This window comes from Gossypium raimondii, chromosome 5 (assembly GCF_025698545.1).
Source record: "Gossypium raimondii isolate GPD5lz chromosome 5, ASM2569854v1, whole genome shotgun sequence".
NCBI classification, from domain to species: Eukaryota; Viridiplantae; Streptophyta; class Magnoliopsida; order Malvales; family Malvaceae; genus Gossypium; species Gossypium raimondii.
The window spans coordinates 49,397,727-49,417,227 of NC_068569.1; the positions used below are offsets into that span (position 1 = coordinate 49,397,727).

General features: G+C 28.1%; 1 protein-coding gene across 1 annotated transcript; it reads right to left on the bottom strand.

Moving 5' to 3' along the window:
* Positions 1-7,936: 7,936 nt before the first annotated feature.
* Positions 7,937-11,983, bottom strand: LOC105766355 (protein DJ-1 homolog B). The gene is made up of 8 exons (XM_012585773.2): positions 11,702-11,983; positions 11,424-11,624; positions 10,980-11,129; positions 10,668-10,850; positions 10,430-10,510; positions 9,353-9,553; positions 9,116-9,256; positions 7,937-8,646 (listed from the first exon to the last, which is right to left on the bottom strand). Exons 1-8 carry the CDS (start codon positions 11,837-11,839, stop codon positions 8,443-8,445), a joined length of 1,299 nt encoding a protein of 432 aa, XP_012441227.1. The 5' UTR covers positions 11,840-11,983; the 3' UTR covers positions 7,937-8,442.
* Positions 11,984-19,501: the final 7,518 nt, after the last annotated feature.

Below are 19,501 nucleotides of genomic sequence, written 5' to 3' on the forward strand. Positions count from 1 at the left end.
ATGATTCCATCAAAAAATTAATTTTTTTATCCCGGTTGCTGACGTGGCATGTTGGTGGTGCCAAACTCTTTGGCTCTACTAATTTTCACTATAAATTTTAGGTCATTTACGTGTTTAATAAAAAAAATGAGTCATTTATATAATTAATTAAAATTTTTAGGTTAATTTTATTGGATCTTTCATATGTTTCCATTTTCTTCTGCAATTACCAGTTGTAGCTCTAGTATCTAATAAAACATATAAAGAATATGTTTTATATTCTTTAAATTGAAATGTAATTTCAATATATGTGTAATATTTCCTGGACTGAAAATTTGAAAATGTAATTACATCACTTGTTCCAAGTTTCATTTGTTGGATTATTATCGAAGTTTGTATTTCTTTCATTCTAGTGTTTCTAGAAAATACAGAGTTTCTACTTGGTTCTGTGGGAAAAATAAGAATATGAACTATTTTCATTCCTATTGATGTTGAAGATATAGAACTTCTACTTGGATTTTCTTCATCTTCCTCTATTTGAGTATTTGAGGTAAAACCAAATTATCATATGTATTTATTATAGCTATATTTTTAAAACATAATTTATCACCGGACGACACATATTCTATTGTACTTACGGGTTTAGAAGTACTTGCACTATTTATCCTATCTATCATCCAATCTCCGGTATTGATAAATCTCTTAAATGTAATAATTTTGGTTGTATTTCAATATTGGACTTATTAGATTCAAAGAGTTCAATAATTTTATTATTAATTTCTTTGATTTCTACTTCGATGTATTTGTATATTCATTAATAGAAATCTAACTGATTGCTAGGTCTTCTACTAAATTATTAATTTCAGAATTTTTGTTTGAATTTTAAGACGTAAACATTCTTCTATCAAAGAATCATAATAGATATAAAGTATTTTGATTTAACTTTAAATCATATTACTCCTGCATGTAAATTTGATTGAGTTCCTCCAATAAGTGCTTTTATTAGATTTTCAAATCTTTTATCTAATACAACTGCTATTATTGGTATATCATGACCTTTTCTAAACAAAGCTCTTATAGTTATCATTATAATTCTTAAATGTATATATCTAACTTGGGAATATTTCTTTTAATCCTCTTAATTTTATCTTTATTAAATAGTGAGATTTCATTAATCCACCTCTAGTGTCTTTGGCAAATCAGATTACCACTTATTTTTCTATATGTCTTTGACACCATATTTTATATTTAGATATTTTATAAATTTCTTCTTTAGAAATATATTTTTATTATTTTTTCTATCATTTCATTAGAAAAGTCCTTTTCTTCTCTTAAGAATTTCTTCTAATTGATAATTAGAACCGCTTCCTATATTAAACATAAATATATATTCTTCTTCATCTATATCGTAATCCATTTCGATGTTAATTAAATATAATACTTTCTCGGATTTATTTTCTTTTTGAACATATTTCTAAATCTTGTTCTTCGTGTGTTTTAATCATTTTTCTTGCACTTTTTCCTTTATTAGGACAATTTGGTGCTATATGTCCTTCTTCATCACATATGAAACACTTACATTTTTGTTTTTAGGATTTTTAGAAGTTTTCTTCTAATAAATCTTTTCTTTTATTATAACCGAATTTTTCTTATTTCCTGCTTTCCATCTAACTAGCTTATATCTTCTATTTTTCTTTTTATGTTTTTTATAAGTATTTAGACGTCTTGATTTACATCCAAATTCTCATTCATTTTCTAAAATTTTTGTACAATGCTTATTACTTAATTTATGCTTAACTTGTTTAGAAGCCTTACTTTGTAAACAATGCATAGTTATTCTTTCTTTTGCAAAATTAATTTTATTTCCTATAGAATCTATACTTTCGATTCTATACCAACTATTTTACTATGCTTTTCTCAATAAGAATCATACTTTTTTATACAAACTCATCCCATGGTGGTGGTAATTTATGGAAATATTGGTTTTCTAAAATTTATATTTTCATTTTTAGTTTTGATATTCATGAAGAAATTTTTAGAAAATTCTTCTAAGTATCTTATGTCACATAATTTAATTTTTGACAATACATAACCAGACAGACAATCTTTATCTTTTTTATCAATATATCCACAAAATTATGTTTTTAGAATAAAAGTTAACCCTTTTAATAAATCTTTGGGAGTTCCAATCTGGTTGATTAACTGCCCTTTCTATTCTTTTCCATTTTCTGATTCTTTCCCATCTTCTTAGGAATTGTAAAACATCTCCTTGAAATTTTCCAACAAAGTAGTTTAAAAATTTTTCTTTTGACCACATGTTGTTGTTAACAACTATAGTCATGGATTGTACTCAATCATCTATGGTTTTTGCACAGTCCGCTATAGGAATTCATTGAGCAATATTTCTTTTGTTTAAATTATCTATTCTATGTGGGACCGATTGAGTAGATGGTTCTTCTAAATTTTTAGATTTTATTTCATTAGTAGTAATATTTTCGGTTTGATTACCAACAATTCTAGTTGTATTTTCTACTTGTTCATAGTTTTTATGAAAAGATCTTAAATAATCATCTTTTGAAAATCTAGCTCTATTTTTCTTTTTCCATGAGGATTATAATGCTTGATTAGTATCCATTGGTTCTGTATTTCTATATTTTCTTCTTCATCTATTGAAGCATTTTCTTCATCGATTTGTAACTTGTAACATTTATGTCCTCTAGGTTTATAGAATTATCGTAATGATTAGAACTGCTACTACCGTCTGTAATGTCATAGTTTAACATATAATGATAATTAAATAATGTAAACAAATCTTTATGTTTTTCATAAGGTTGTTCTATTAATTTTAGATATTCTATTCTTTCATTTTTATCGATGTCTTAGTAAATTTATTCTTCCAATGTTCTATAAGTTGTTTATAGGATTGGAAATCATATTTTGTTGATAAGTATATTTTCTTTCTTGGTTTTAGGTTTTTATGTCTTTTATTTTGGAAGACGATTCTTCAGAGGAAGTGTCTTCTTCTTCCGACAAAGTTAATATTATGTTACTATTTCCATAATACAAAGGTCCTAAATCTATTTCTTACTCTATATTTTTATTAATAAGAACTTGTTCTAATTTATTATTAACTTGAGATAAGATTTTTTAGATTCGTTGTTCAAATCTAATTTTATAACTTCTCCTAAATTATTTATTTGTTGTTCTATTTTACTAACTTTATTATATAACTTATGAAAATATATAGAAGTAATATCTATTAAACTATTAAAACCTTTACTAAAAGCTGAAATATTATTCTCATTTTTAGAATCAATATGCATATCATGATTGCAAAATTTATCCTTATATGAACAATCAGTTTCTTCCATGAAATTTATCTCAGGTACCTAAAACCGCCTGTTAACTTTATATGTTCTTACTCTAAAAAGCCAATAGTCTCATCCAGACATAAACAGGCTATAATAAGACAAAATAACAAATAGATGGGTTTTAAGATAAACAAGCATGAAATAAACGGAACTGAGAATAAGGGATAAGACCTTACAATGAATACTACGATATTATTTCTCCAGATAACGTTACAAGAGACTCTGATACCAATTACAAGAGGAACAGGAGACAGTAGATAATATTACAAATTTACAAAATAAAACTAGTAGTAAGGAAAAGGGTTTTGACAAAGAAAGAGAGGATGATGGATAAGAAGTGGTTAAGGAAAGGTTTTTCCAACTATCTTCGATGCCTCCATTAGGCTTCCTTCATCTCTATTTATAGGAGAATTTTTGAACTCTGTTTAATTTTCTTTGAATCCCGCACAGTTTTTCTAATAAGGATGATGTCTTATCATTGATTTGATGATTTTAGTCATGACATGGTTGCTTCCATGTTGCTTCCTTTTTTGTCTGAACCTAAATGTTGCTTTCTTAAGTTGCTTCCTTTTTTGTCTGAACTTGGATGCTATTTTCCCAAGTTGCTTCATTTTTTGTCTAGACATGGATGTTGCTTTTCCATGTTGCTTCCTTGATATTTTTATTGGTTTCTTCGAATTGGCTTTTATCCTTCCTGAATATTATCTAGATTTATTTTCTAAATTTCATCTCAATGTAATGAATAGATTGATAGTCTTAGTGAGTTCCAATTTTCCCACGTATTCTTGATTTCTTCTATTATGTATGATGGAAAATCATCAATCTCCATGTCAGCTATCTTTTTTAATAGTTGAACGGATTCGTTATTTCTATCATCATGAGTGTATCTGACTCCAATGTCATATGCCAATATTCTTCTTCCATCAGTCCAGAGGCTATAAGTTTTTTGCTGAAGTAAATATTGGGCTTTGGTCATTAAATCCATTCCTGCTTGGATCTAATAATAACTGAGATTATTGTAACACTTGTCAATATTTTTTGTCAAGTGTTCTTTCCCTTCTTTAGCTGCTGAAATGTTGGGACCTCCAATAATTTTTTTAAAGATTCAAATTTCATATGACTGATAAAATTTTTCTTTTTTAGCTATACTAATAAGATTGCTAATTTCAAGATGAAAATAATAATAATAATCATCTTCATATACCATACGTAATAATATAGTTTTAATAAATGCAACAAAATATTTTAATAAATGAAAATAAAATTTTGAAGTGTTATTTCTTTAACAAAACCCCATTCAATATTTCTTATATCAAATGGTTCATGATCAAGTCTAAACTTTATAGTAGTGAATTTTAATTTAAATTATTAGTGAAAACATAAGCTTGTAGAAAGTATTCGAAAAACTTTTTGAAATTGAGCTTGTTTGGTTGCAAATAGCTCCATTTATTTATTTTAAATATTTCTACAGTGAATATTCCTAGCCTTATTATATAAATATAATCTAAACATTTTATTTATAATCGGGTTATTTGTTCCCTTATTAATAAATACTGAAATATATTAAGAATATTGTTTATCTCTTTAATATCTAAATAACTAATTTCTAGTTCTTCCCAATCGCGATATAAAATGAATTTTAATAATAAATTATGAGCTTCTTGTTCTTTAGTTTTTTCAACTAAAATTGTGAAAGATTAGTAAGAGCTCTCTTGAAATTAGCATTTTGCTCAGTAATATGAGTTTTCCATATTTCATTAATAAAATTATATAATTCTGATGGTAAGCCTGGATTATAAAAATATTTTATTTCCTGAATTTGTTGTGATTTCAACAAATTTTCTGATGCAGAAAACTTTTCTACTCCTTTTATGATTTCAACATAATTGGCTTGATATGTTGAATTTGGATCTGGAGACCAAGGTAATGGACTTACCAGTTGTGGTGTAAATGATAATTGAGTTCCAACTAGTTGTCTTACCATTTGATATGGAATGTAATATCATTAGTTAGGATAAAAAGATACTTGAGAAGGTATTGTCACAAATCCTTGATTAGGATTTATTGATTTGAAAGTGTTTCCTTTATTGGGCCTTTCATGAGCAGTAATCCATTCACTAACTTTTTCTAGAGATTGTTTACCTCTATCCATATGACCTGCTAATATAATCGCAATAATATTATCAATTCCTTTTACATATAAAACTTCAAAATTAAAAGGATATAATTCATTATATCATCTAATTCTTCTAAGTACGAGTTCCAATATTTTATTAGTAAGGAAACCTTTTATTGCCTGATTATCCGTTTTTATGATAAATTTTTCGGGGCTAAATATATAAGAAAGTTTTTATACCTTTCTTTATTGTTAATAATTCTTTTCATATATGACATAATTAATTTTATTTGGTTTAAATTTTCCGAACTATATCCACATATTAATTATTCGTTATTTATTGTTTTAGCTTTTAAAATACAACCCCAATAATTTTGTGAAGCACCTATTTCTAAAATTAATTTATCACATTGTTTAGGTAAATAAACTTTTAAAATTTGATTAATTTCAGATTTTAAATTTTTATGTTTTCTGAGTCTGTTTTAGACCGGATAAAGGGTTTATCCTTTTTAATTTTTCATATAACCTACCTATTTTTTCAGAAAATAAATTTCTTTCATAATTAATAATTTCTAAAATTGTTGAAGTTGCTTTTATCTTCAATTTTATCAAGAACTTTTTTATTTTTACTATAATATGATCTTGTAGTTTAAGACCATCTGCAGATAATTTTAATCCTAAGAATTCTATTTTTGTTTTTTCTAGCTCTATTTTTTAGGACTTAGTATGATTCCATGTTTTATGATTTCTTGAGAAATTATATTTAAATGTTTTCTATGTAATTCTAATGTGTCTGAAAATATTAAAATATCATCTATATAAACTACACAAAATTTTTTATATTTATTAAATATAGAATCCATCCATCTTTGAAAGATTTGTGGTGCATTACATAATTCAAATGACATTACTTTCCATTGATAATGTTCATTAGGAGCACTAAAAGCTGTCAAAGGTTTTGACTCCTCTGTTAACATAATTTGCCAGAATCCTGATTTACAGTCAAATTTACTAAAGTATTTTGCTTGTTTAGCTTGATTAATTAAAATATCATTTCTTGGAATAAAATAACCATAAAAAAATAATATTTTGATTTAATATTTTATAATTAATAACCATTTTAGCTTTTCCTCTTTTTATTTCAGCATGATTTCTAACAATAAAAGTTGGATTTGAACGTGGACTATTAGTTTTTCTATTAATCCTTTTCTAATAATTCTTGAATTTCGTGTCAAATTCATATATATCTTGTTTAGTATAGATCATTGATTTGACTCTAATAATTTTATTGGAATTTTCTAATTTTATATCACAATATCTAGGGTTATTTTACCATAATTTTAATGGTTCTTCACCAAAATTATTATCTAATATTTTAAACAACCAATGACTTGTTTAAAGTTGTTTAATTTGTTTTTTCTTGGTGGTGTAATTTTTTTATCACAAACAAATTTATGATTTTCTACTAGTGCTATTTCTATAAAAGTTCTTTCTACAGATAACATAATTATATTTTTATCAATAGAAAATGATAAATGTTGATATATAAAATTATTACCAAATAATGCATCTCCATGCATCTCTAGAAAGCATAATATTTTAAGTATCACAAATCTTACATTATTGATGTAAAGTTTAGGAGGAAAAAATTTTGGACTAATTATATGGAAGTCCCTAAACTTTAGTAAAAAATCAAGAAAAATATCCATGCGTCAATCTCTCAATGTGCTAATATGTCACATCAATAATCCTTTAAATACAACGAAAATTTTAACGAAAGTGATTAGTTCATATAATTATTTTATTTAGAGTAACTAAATTAAAAAAAATAGAGTGATCAAAATATGACAGGCTCAGACCCTACTTTCAGGTGACACGAATGCAACTTACCTTTATTTTTTTCACCAACATTTATTATCATCACCTTTTCTTTACCCGTATATCACTATTAATTTTGATATTGGGAATCATTAAACCGTTAAATAACTTTTCCCTTTTCTTCAATAGTTCTTGAAAGTTTAGTAACGCTCAAAAGGTTTAATTCACTATTAGATTTGGAAGTGTCGGTTTTCACTTTGATATTTAATTTTTTTATTAAATTAGTACTTCTTAATTTGGTATCTAAAATATGCCTCTTTGTATATTTTAACAAATTCATGGACAACCTAAGAAAGTATACCTGGAATGGTCTTCTCAGCTTGTCTGAATCAGCACAAGTGGAGAGAAAATGTTACAAGAATTTGAGCACAAATCATCTCAAATTTGAAACCGAACTTGCTCCATTGCATCAAATTACTTGCATTGCTGAACTCATTCAATATTGCAGGTCCAGTGTGTCTTCTAATTGATAGTAAAAAGCCACTACAGTCTTTCGCTTAAGCAAAATCATGAATATGATTCCATACATATGGTTTTGAGCATGAAATCAGGAGCTGCCCCCGGAAATTTAATGATGCATGGACATTAACAATTTATAAATCAAGGTATCATAAGAAAATTTATTAGAATTAGAAGTGTTAAAATCTTAAATATATAAATACAGTACATATATGAATTAGTCATACTAATCCTATTTAAACATGGATTATATTTATTACAATATTTTCACATCATCAAAATTTAATCAATCATTGAAATATAATGAAACATCTTACTCACAAGACTTTGTAAAGATTCAATCTTATATTTCAATTCCTTCTGCTAGGAAAGAGGCCATCTCCCCATCAAATTTGCAGAAGAGAAAATATTTGGACCTAAATTGTAACAAGTTAAAAAGAAAGCATCATAGCTAAACCCGGGTGTTCTTATTGCTCAACTGTTCCTAGTCTCATTTATTTATCAACCAACTATGGTATATAAACCGCAAAGTGAATCTGTAGTCAAATGCAAACTCACCTTTGATCTTCCCATGTATCATCTCATAAAATGTTCTATGGTAGCAAGAACCGAGGACAATCATTCATACTAGTTGATCTATTAGTGTACAAAAAGCATCACCTTTGCTAGTTCTAAGGCTTTCGGGCGTCCGAAAAACTTCTCAACAATTCCTAGTGCAAACTCCATGGAAGTTCCAGGACCCCTGCTTGTAATGAGGTTGCCATCCACCACAACTCGGTTGTCGATGAAACTCTGATCTGATAGTTTGTTGCACATTGCAGGGAAAGCTGTGGCTTTTTTGCCCTGGATCATAGCAGAATACAACTGTTAAACATCCAAGAATACCGATCTTGGATATGTATATTTCAAGCAAACATAATTACAAGAGATGAATGCAAACTTAGCTCATATATGGTTTATGGTTATTAAAGTAACAAGATTCCAAGGGCGAAAGCAGAACCAATTTGAAAATTACTGATAAAGTGAAGTAGTGGAAGTTTTGAAGTTTCAAAGCCAAAAGCAAATGATTAAAAAAGTTTCCAATGAACTTACAGCCTAATTATAGGTTAGCATGTACGAGATATTAGAATTATTTAATCAAGACTCTGGAGATGCAGAATATGGATTTTTAAATGTGATGATCATTTATTTAACCAAGCCTCAAGGGCACGATGATCATTTATTCTCTCCATGCAAATTTATAATCAAGACATGATTTTTTTCCTTTTTTTCTTAATAAAGACATGAAATGTTAATATGATCAAAATTAGACCTTCAGTAAGCCATGGGGCTCCAAGACCAAAGCTGGAGATGCGCAAATAGCTCCATAGGGTTTGTTTGATTCCGCCTGCTTCTTTAGCATGTTCACCAGCTTATCAGAGTTGGCAAATGCTTGGGCACCACCAAGTCCTCCCTGAAAATATGCAAGACCAAGTTCAAAAAGCACTTGGTGAAGGAAGAAAATAGGAATGACTCAGGAGCCAAGAAACATGACAGAATACCAACTTACTGGCAGGACTATGAGGTCATATGAAAGTTTAGCAGCTTCATCAAGAAGCATATCTGCCACTAATTTTACTTTCCTAGAAGCCAGAATTTCAAGATTGTCACCAACGGAGGCCACCACAACATTTGCCTTTGCTCGACGCAGGATATCAATTATCATAACTGCCTCCATTTCTTCTGAGCCATCAGCAATTGGTACAAGGATCTGAAAAATTAATTAAACACACTTTTATTATAGAAAAAAATATCAAAAAAAAAAAAAAAGGGAAAAATAATAGACAAATTTGAATGTCAGAACATTTAGAAGTTGGAAATGACTAGCCGAATGAAATAGCAACTAATTGCACACAATCATAGTGCGCAAGGAAATAGAGAACATTCGGAAATTAAGATAACTATTTTGTGCTGCAATCAACTCGAAACTATCTAGTAATCACATAGAGAATAACTAGCATTTCGATCCACTTAAGGCAGGAGAAAACAGAAATAAGGAAAAGTAAGGATTATGAGACAAGATCAAGTTTGCAGCTACTTACATATCAAGTTTGGGCAGCCTATTTCCAGTTTTTTTATTTAGAGATTAAAAACAAAATTCAGGATCCAAAACGTGAATATGGTTTGAAATCACCATGTTTATCAGTGATCCGCATGCAAAAACAAGTGTCATTATTTCTCCTTGCAGTTAAGGTATTCAAACTACAATATTGTTACATCTCAGCTGAGTGACAAGATTATGCTTTCAATACCAACTGGTGCAAATACATACAGAAACCAGAAATATCAAAGACAGCTAGAAAGTGCAAAACTGGGTAATAGATGCCTAGGTTCAGTTTCTATTGAATTTCATTGTAAGGGATAAGTATAGAGAGCAGATTAGTATTTTTTTTCATGGCCTTGTATGTTAATTGTGCCTAATTACCAGACTATCTTATTCTTGTGAATTTACCAGTTGCTTTAATTGGTTTTTTACCCACTCAAAGTTGAAGCCAATTTCTGTGTCTTAGTCTAAACTACTGCTAGGATCTGCAATAGTACATAAACTTAATAAAATATAGACAACTAACCAACATTGAAACCTCACCTGGGGAATATTATTGCATTTCCATTCCATAGGATTTAGCTCAATGACTTTGTACTCATCCCCATGGTTAGGACGCAGCAGCTGAAGATAATCAGTTTCATATTAGCAAACACTGGTATATAATCAGTTTCATATTAGCAAACACTGGTATCATTTACCAAGCATCTGGTTAGCCAGATGGCTTTTCCTTTTCTCCAAAAGAATGCATAAAGAACTACTGTAGTGGAAGTCCACATACCAATGGCCCAGAAACTTCATCAGCTTTCTCTTTGTCATACAGTTGCTCAACCAGTGCTACAGAAAACTCCATGGTCGTGCCTGGTCCACGACTTGTCACAACTTTGCCATCCTGCTGAACTATTGATTCAACAGCTGTGGCACAAGATGACAGTTGCTCCATAAATGAAGGATAACAAGTAGCCTGTCAAGAACAATCATGATGATTATCACTTCAATGAAGCAAAACCATAAACAATCTAAGAAAACCTGTCACCAATAGCAACATATAGCATGATGTATGAAATAATTTAGCTTAACACCTAGAACGTACTTTCAGTCCCTTCAACAGACCCCATGAACCAAGCGCAACTGCAGGTGAAGCACACACGGCAGCATAAAGACGTCCTTCTGCAGCTTGCTTCTTCACAACACTTTCAAGAACTGCACAATCTTTAAAGTTGGTAGCACCAGGCATGCCTCCCTAAATATACATAGATCAATGAGAAACATGAAAATATGAATTAAAAACACAAGAGAAGACCAAAATATGTTATTCTAAACAGAGTAATAGACACAAATGAAGTTCAAAATTTTTTCTTTTGTTTGAAAGAAAAAATGATCTGGAAACATCGTCAATTTAATTTCAAACAAATTATTTATTTCTATTTTTTTTTAAGTCGTACTTTTCAACCAAATATTACTTGAAAATTTCACACATTTGCATTTCACCTCGACATCAAAGCCAGAAAAAAAAGAGTGAAGGAAATGAACTTACAGGGAGTGCGATGAGATCGAAACCGGTGTCCTTACAATCACCGACGAGAGCATCAGCAACAATCTTAACACCGTGGCAAGCATCAACGCGAAGCTCTTTCTCGACGGAAGCCACCGTGACTTCAGCTCCCGATCTCCTTAAGACATCGATCGTAATCACAGCTTCCATCGGCTCCGTCCCATTCGCAACCGGCACCAAAACCTAAACAAGCAAAAATCAAAATCAAATTTAAAACCACAAAATCACACTATTAAAAATATACAGATTTTGGTATTTACTTGTTTAGCCATCGTGGTTGAAGCAGAGGCGGAGAAGGAGAAGCGAAGGTATTTCCGAGTGGAGAAACGGGAATGATGTAGTTTGGGAGTGAAAGGTAGAGAGTGCAGAGTTAAGTGGTGTAATTGTAATAATGCCATTCCTGTCGGGGGCTTTTTCGGGTTTTTAAGATATCTTCTAGAGGTATCGGCTCGAGCCCTCTGTGCTGGAAGGAGCTTGGTTTCAGTAGTGCTTGGATATGGCGGCAATGGATGAGATCGTTGAGATGAACGGCTTCAACTCCGCCACATCATCTTAAATTCTAATTATTTGGATAAGAAAGAAAAGTAAACAATTGAATTTGACATTTTACCTTGTTTTATTTTTTAGTTTTTGTGGTACATTTTCAAAAAATAAGAATAAGGTGAAGAGAAATTAATAAAAACTTCTGATGAGCACATAGTCCAATGTCACGTTTTCTCTGAGTCGTGAATTGTTTATAGTATCTTAATAGAAAGGTATAAATAAAAAGAGGAGACAAATGTCATCAAAAATTGAAAAAAACTTCCATCCCACAATGGTGCGGTTAAGGATAATGTTGTCTCATTTTGAACTCATTTTTAGAAATTTACAAGATGTGATTTGAAAATCATTTAAATAAAATGAAGAAGTAATTTGCTTGTTGATATGTAGCTTTTAGTAAAGAGCAATTGTGCACCATTAGTACAATCCCAGCTCCACCTATCATGATGTTGCAAGGTCCAGAGTCGATGTGTTGGCAAAAAGTCTAGTGGCGGTCCAACATTTAAGATATAGAGATTTAAGGGTGAGTTTGGATGGGCGGTGCGTTTACCTGCGGTTAGTGTAAAAACAGCGGTGGCAGTGAGATTAGACACTGTAGCGATACTATAGCGTGAGATAAAAAGTAAACTAAACTCACCGTACCGTACCCAATCGCCTATCCAAACTCACCCTAAGAAATTTAGTTGGGTGAGAGGAGGGAAAGATGTAAATCATTGATCCACCCAAGGGGTTGGAGTCAATTTTCATTAAAAAATGAGCTCAGTTTTAGATTTTCATATGATTTAGAGTGTAAACCCAACAAAAGAATAGAAGAACCTTGAGTAGTGGGCCCTGATGCCAATGGATTAAAGCCTTTGAAGAAACCAAACAAAGGCAGAAGTGGTCTGAAGGGATTCAGGACAGAATGAGAGGGGGATTCCAAGCCAAACAATGGGGACAAAGTGGCATATTAGAAGAAGATGCTTTGATGGTTCTTTGCATGTCATACATAAGTCAATCCATGCTTTATAGGAGATGATCCAGCAGGTGAGAGATATCCTTATTGCCATGGCAACAAGCAAACATTTTAAACAAAGAACAACCTTTATGGTCATATTTTCATACAAATTTATCTCTACAATAAGCTAAAAATCGAGTTGTTACATTTATAAAGTTTTACCAAATTTTTAAAGTTTATAATGAAATATCTAAGGGTTTAGCAAAATTTCTAAAGCTTTACCCAAATTTCTAAGAATTTACCTATGCTTTTAAAGATTTCTTTAGTGTCGAAGACTCAATTAACTCAATATTTTGGCATACCAAAATTTTAAGAAATTACCAAATTTATAAGGTTATACCAAAATATGTAAGGATTTACTAGAATTTTAAGGTTATACCAAAATTTCTAAGGATTTATTAATATATCTAAGGGTTTTACCAAAATTTCTAAAGATTTCATTGAGACACAACATCTTGGCATGCTAAAATTTCCAAAGTTTTCCAATATTTCTAAAGATTTACCAAAATTTACGAGAATTTACAAAATTTTCTAAGGTTATACCAAAATGCATAAGGATTTACCCAAATTTTAAAGCTAAATATCCATAGATTTACCAAAATTTAAGTATCTAATGATTTACCAAAATTTTTAAAATTAGTTAGAAATTTTGATAAGTCCTTAGATTTTTTTTTGGTTGGCCAAAATGTTGAGTTGATTGTGTCTGGGACATTAGGAAAATCTTTAGAAATAATGGTGAACCTTTAGGAATATTGTTAAAACTTTAGAAATATTTATAAACACTTAAAATATTAGTATAACCTTAGAAATTTTGGTAACGCATTAAAATTTTAATAAATCCTTATAATTTTGAAATTTACCATTATCGTATAATCTTATAAATTTTGATAAATCTTTAAAATTTTGATAAATCCATAGGTATCGTGGTAAACCTTAAAATTTTGGTAAAACTTTAAAATCTTGGTAAATATTGATATACCTAAATGTTGAGTTGGTTGAGTCCGAGGAACTAAGAAAATCTTTAGAAATTTTGGTAAAACCCTTAGATATATTAGTATAACCTTATTTAAATATTTACAAAGTGAAAAAAAATCCAAGTTATATATCAATTAATCGTTAATAAACGATTTGTGTTGTTTAAATCTTTGTTAGTATCAGATCTTAGCTTTGAACTTATTAGACAATTCTTTTATTATTTATTTATTACCTTTTATATGAGGTTAGCATCACGATTTCTATTTTTTTATTATACAATATTTAGAACTACTGATAGTCCCTCTCCAACCCTTAAATAGGAGGATGATGTGCTTCAGCGCATTCGAACTCACATCCTCCTGCACTGGCAATAATACCAATGTCAATTGAGCTAAGACTCAATCGGCCCTTTCCTCCACTTTTTGATAAAGGTTTTACATTATCGTAAACCTTCAAACTATTTCGAAAAAAAATCAATTTAGTTTATTTCAATCATTGTCGGGCCCTGCCCCTTTCAAATGGAAAATTTCTATTTAGATCTTTTTATAATTTATAAAATTTTAAATTAAAAATGGTAAAATTACACTTTAACCTTTCAAGATGATAAAATTTTGATTTAATTTCTTTAAAAATTATAAAAATATAGGCTATTAAAATGATGAAATTGTATTTTTTTATCGTAAAAATATTTAACTTAATTTCGGCCATCAAAAACAAATCTTTTGGCTTCACTCTTGATTCCAACCTTTTGTATTCGATTGATCTTTTTCGGTCTAAAAATTTAATTAAGTAAGCCTTTTGACTGTTAAATTTTAGCGGTTTTGTTGATGAGGTTGTTAGTGATCAATGAATCAACTATTTTTTGTTGACATAGCATCTTATGTGTACAAATTGATTGATGTGTTATTATTTTATATATCATACCAACAAGAATTAAAAAAAAAGAAAATTAAAAGGAAAAATTTATTTACACGATATAAACTTGAGCTCCAATTTGGAATGATAAGATGAGAGGGAATGAAATAAGAAAATATGTTAGTTTAAAATTATATATTTTCAAATATTTCATTTTTTTCTTCTCAGTTTTAACTCTACCAAGTAAGAAATGAAATAAAATTTCTCTTTTTCTTCTTTTAATTTTTCATCTTCCTTACCAAGTACACTTATGGAAATTCCTATACGTTTAATTTTCCATCTTTTTTTTTTATTACCCAACAAAGACTAAGGGCCCCTTTGGATGAGTTTTGCGTTTACTTTTAGTTAGTGTAAAAATAGCGTTAGTGGTGAGATTAGATATTATAGCGATACTATAGCGTGAGACAAAAAAAAAAAAAAGAAAAACTAAACGCACTGCACTAAAAATAAGCGCCCATCCAAAAGAGCCCTAAATTATTCGTTTAGTGGCAAATTATGATATTCAGAATTCAAAGATTGTGTATATAACCCATCCCCTCTTAAAATGTATTAGAAGATTTGATTATGCTAGAGAAAAAAGTGTAATGGGTAAAAGAGTTTTGTTGTTGTTTCTAATAATGTATAAATAAATAAATAAATAATTTAATTTAATTATAAAAATTTAAAAATAAATATATTTGTTTAATTTTTCATTCATGTTAAAAAATATATTTTATTATATATTTAGAGGTTTCTGAGTTGATATCACCCATTAATCGGACAAAAAGTTTTATTTTGAAGGTATTTAAGTTTTTTCTTATTTTGATAAATCTAAAAAATAAATACACATAATCAAAAATAATGTTTAAAAGTCACTAACTACACTTCATTTCAACTAAAGTCATATTTAGCGTTTATATAATTTTTTATATAAATTTGTGACTTACTCACATTTTAAACGTATCATAATCTAGTAATTATTTATATATATAATATACCATCGTATTAATAATTAATAAATTAAAATTTTAAATTCATACAAAATAAAAAATTATATAATAAGTTGCATTCCAACCAAAGTTTATATGTTATTTATCCGTTTATTATATATTGAGTTGGTGTCACATTTTATTATAGGTTAAGCATCACTTATTAAATATAAGAAAATAAAAGCAGGCTACAATGCCTTTATGGTGACGGAGCTTATCACGTCCCTTTCTCTTTTCTCATCTTCGGTAACTGCATTTTCTTTTAATTTCTCTTCATTTTGATATTGAAAACGACTAATTAATTACAATTAATTGTAATGCTAAGTGTTTACATGATTTTAGTGATATAATAATAAATTCAACTATTAATGTTTATATTTTATTTTCAATTTGGTCTTGATTCTTAAAAATGTTATAAATTAGCCTCAACATTTACATATGCAAATGTTGCTGGCTAGATTTGTTAAATTAAGATCAAATTGATAGAATATCTAAACTTTTAGAGCTAAATGTGTTATTATAACAATTAAAATTATATAAAATTGATAGAAAACATCAACGTCATGATTAATTGTTCTTAATTGCTCACTTTCAAAATTGATAGGGATTAGGTTGCTCTAATTTTTTTAGAGGGACCAATTTGTTCAATATCAATACTGAGAGTGTATGCAAAAATTTATGTCTTTTTCTTATATTGATAAATCAATAAATACAGATAATAGGAATATTAGGATTGACACAATGACTTGTTTGACTTTTCAACTGTACAAAAAAAGAAGTCATTTTAGCTCTTCATTTAATGTTTCGTCTCTTTTATCCATTGAACTTACATTATTTGTCAAATCACTCAAAAATGGATCGAAATGTTAACGTCTATTAACTCTGATGATGTGGCATACACATAGATGTCATGTTAACAATTAATTAACTTTTTATTTTTTTTAAATTTTAAAATTATAAAAATAATTTTAAAATTTAAAATTATTAAAAAGTATAAAACTATATAAAATATATGTTTTAGAATTTTTAATTTAAAAATTAATTAATTGCTAACGGGCATACACGTGGCTACCATATATTTTAGAATGATTCGACAAACAATATTAGTTCAAGGACTAAAAGAAAAATTAAATGAAATGCTAAAATAATTTTTTAAAATTAAAAGACCAAATAAATAATTATACCATTAAAATTTGAATCTAAATCATAATCATTTTATTAACTCAATTTTACTATTCCAACTAAAATAACATTAATCTTTTATTTGGGTTTTAAAAAATTAAATAATTAAAATATCTTTTAATTTTAATTAAATATAAAAATATAAAAATATAAAAATGTTTTTATTATTTTTAAACAGTGTAATAAGACAACATGCTCATGCTAAATCTGATTGGGATTTGGGCATAATCTTTTAAGAATCTAAGTCGAGAAAAGATGCCAAATTTTATAATTTTGGACACATTATAACTAATAAACTATGTATAAAATGTAAAAATAATTTAAACATGGATAAAATAAAAAAGGGTTAGTATTTGGTACATTAGTATTGTAATTTTTAATTTTATAAGTAGCTTTTAAAAATTATCACGTGTTTTTTTAATAGTTATTTTTGTTAATATTTTACTATACTTTTATAATACATTTATCAATCTCCTACCTTTATACTACTTCGAAGTTTAAAATTTTAGTATACAAAATATTTTTCTCATATAAAATGTGTAAAATACTTTAAAAAGGAAAAAAAAAAAAATGTAAAATGAAAAACACATTGAATTATAAAAAATGAATTGTACCAAATTGGCAAAATATAAAATATATAACAATTTAATTTTTATTATTTTGAATAAAAAGTTTAATTATTGCAAACATAAATATATATATGAATTATTTTATAAGAAGTAAAAAAAATGAAGTAGCAACTAATAAAAATATTGAAGCAAACTAAAAACTCAAAATCATAAAAGTAAATTAAGAGATGTGGTGTAACACCCCAAACCCGATCTTGAAGTTTAAGCCGAATCTGGAAGAGTTACACCAACGTATTGAAAACTAATTTTAGCAAATATTCAAAAAACATTCAAAACATTACTTGATTTGTAGCGGAAGTCTTTTCGAAGTTTTAACTTTGAAAACCAAAAATCCATTTTAGTCGACTTAAGTGATTTTGTAGTTTCGTGTTAGAATTTTTCAGTTACTGATGTGGTTAGCAAAAAGCAAGGCGAGTTCAGACACATATTACAAAGCCAAAAGATCAAATCATAGTTACAACAGTGCAAAAACAATCTGAGCTCCTGTACGCCGTCCGATCCTAAGTCAAATGTTTACCTGAACAGATAAAGATAAGATAAAGAGGTGAGCTACAAAGCACAGTACATAACCAAATGCAAATACAAATAAACATATCACAACATATAAATCGTAGTAATGCAGAGAACTTAATAGTGGCTGTCGAAACCATTTTTTTGAAAAGGGGAATCGACTTTTGAAAATGGAAATGGAGTCGCCACCAATCTTTTATTGAGATGTGATCGGATCACCTTGTAAATAATTTTAGGTCTGCGAATTTTGAGAAAACAGGTTCGGGATTCGGTTACGCACGAGGAAGAGTTAGCACCCTCGTGACGCCCAAAATTGGTACCGAATTGATTGTTTAATGTCTTAATGTCAAAATTTGAAAAGATTTTAAAATACGATCATTTGAAGTTTAAATTTGGATAAACCAAATTGAAAGATAAGACGTACTTATTTTGGAGAAATAAATTGTCACACTCAATGAGTTAGGGTGCGACAATTCAATTGTCAAAATTAGATTTGTCCCCTTTTTAAGAGAATCATGTACTTTAAGAAGGATATTTGATTATTTAAGTTAATTGAGAAATCAGAATCTAGTAATTTATGGTTCACTTTCTTAAAATTCTTAAACATCAAACATTGCCTTTATTTTAAAATCGAGATAACAAAATGTCATATCCAGTAAGTTAGGATCCAACATTTTGAAATCTTAAGAACTTTATTTTAAAAATTATATGGTTTAAATAAAATGAACACTTAATTATCTAAATGCATCGAAAAAATTGAAGCTCAATAAGTTAGGGCACAATTTTCTAGAACTATGAACACCAAGCCTTTTAGAAATTATGAAATAGAATGATTGTAGTGCTTTAATAAGATACAATTCTTACAAATGGAACATGATTGAATAGTAATACACAATGCAAAAGATAAATAACAACTCAAATAACAAAGATAAATAAAATTGATTTAACACAAACATATAATATATAATATATAATAATCACACTAAGATCAAAACAATAATACATCTATTTTAGAAATGAATAATTTAATAGGTTATATATATATATATATATATATATATATGTACAAAATAATAGCATTTAAAGAATATTATTATGTAAATAAAAAGAATTTTAAAATATAGCATTAAAATAAAATATTAAAATATATAAAGTATATCAAATTCTTATGAATATGTATATATATTGAAAGAATGACAGAACAAATAATAACATGCCAAGTTTGCAAATAAAGTATATAATAGATTTTTAAATAATGTATGATAAATTTTAAAAATAATAATTTAAAATAATAATATATCACATCATAGAATTTTATTAATAAATTTAAAAACAATGTCGAAA

Coding starts and splice junctions, on each gene's coding strand:
- LOC105766355 (XM_012585773.2), bottom strand. CDS start 11,839: ATGGCATTATTACAATTACACCACTTAACTCTGCACTCTCTACCTTTC. Junction 9,257..9,352: donor ATGACCTCATAGTCCTGCCA/GTAAGTTGGTAT, acceptor GCATATTTTCAG/GGAGGACTTGGTGGTGCCCA. Junction 8,647..9,115: donor AGCCCCATGGCTTACTGAAG/GTCTAATTTTGA, acceptor GCTATGATCCAG/GGCAAAAAAGCCACAGCTTT.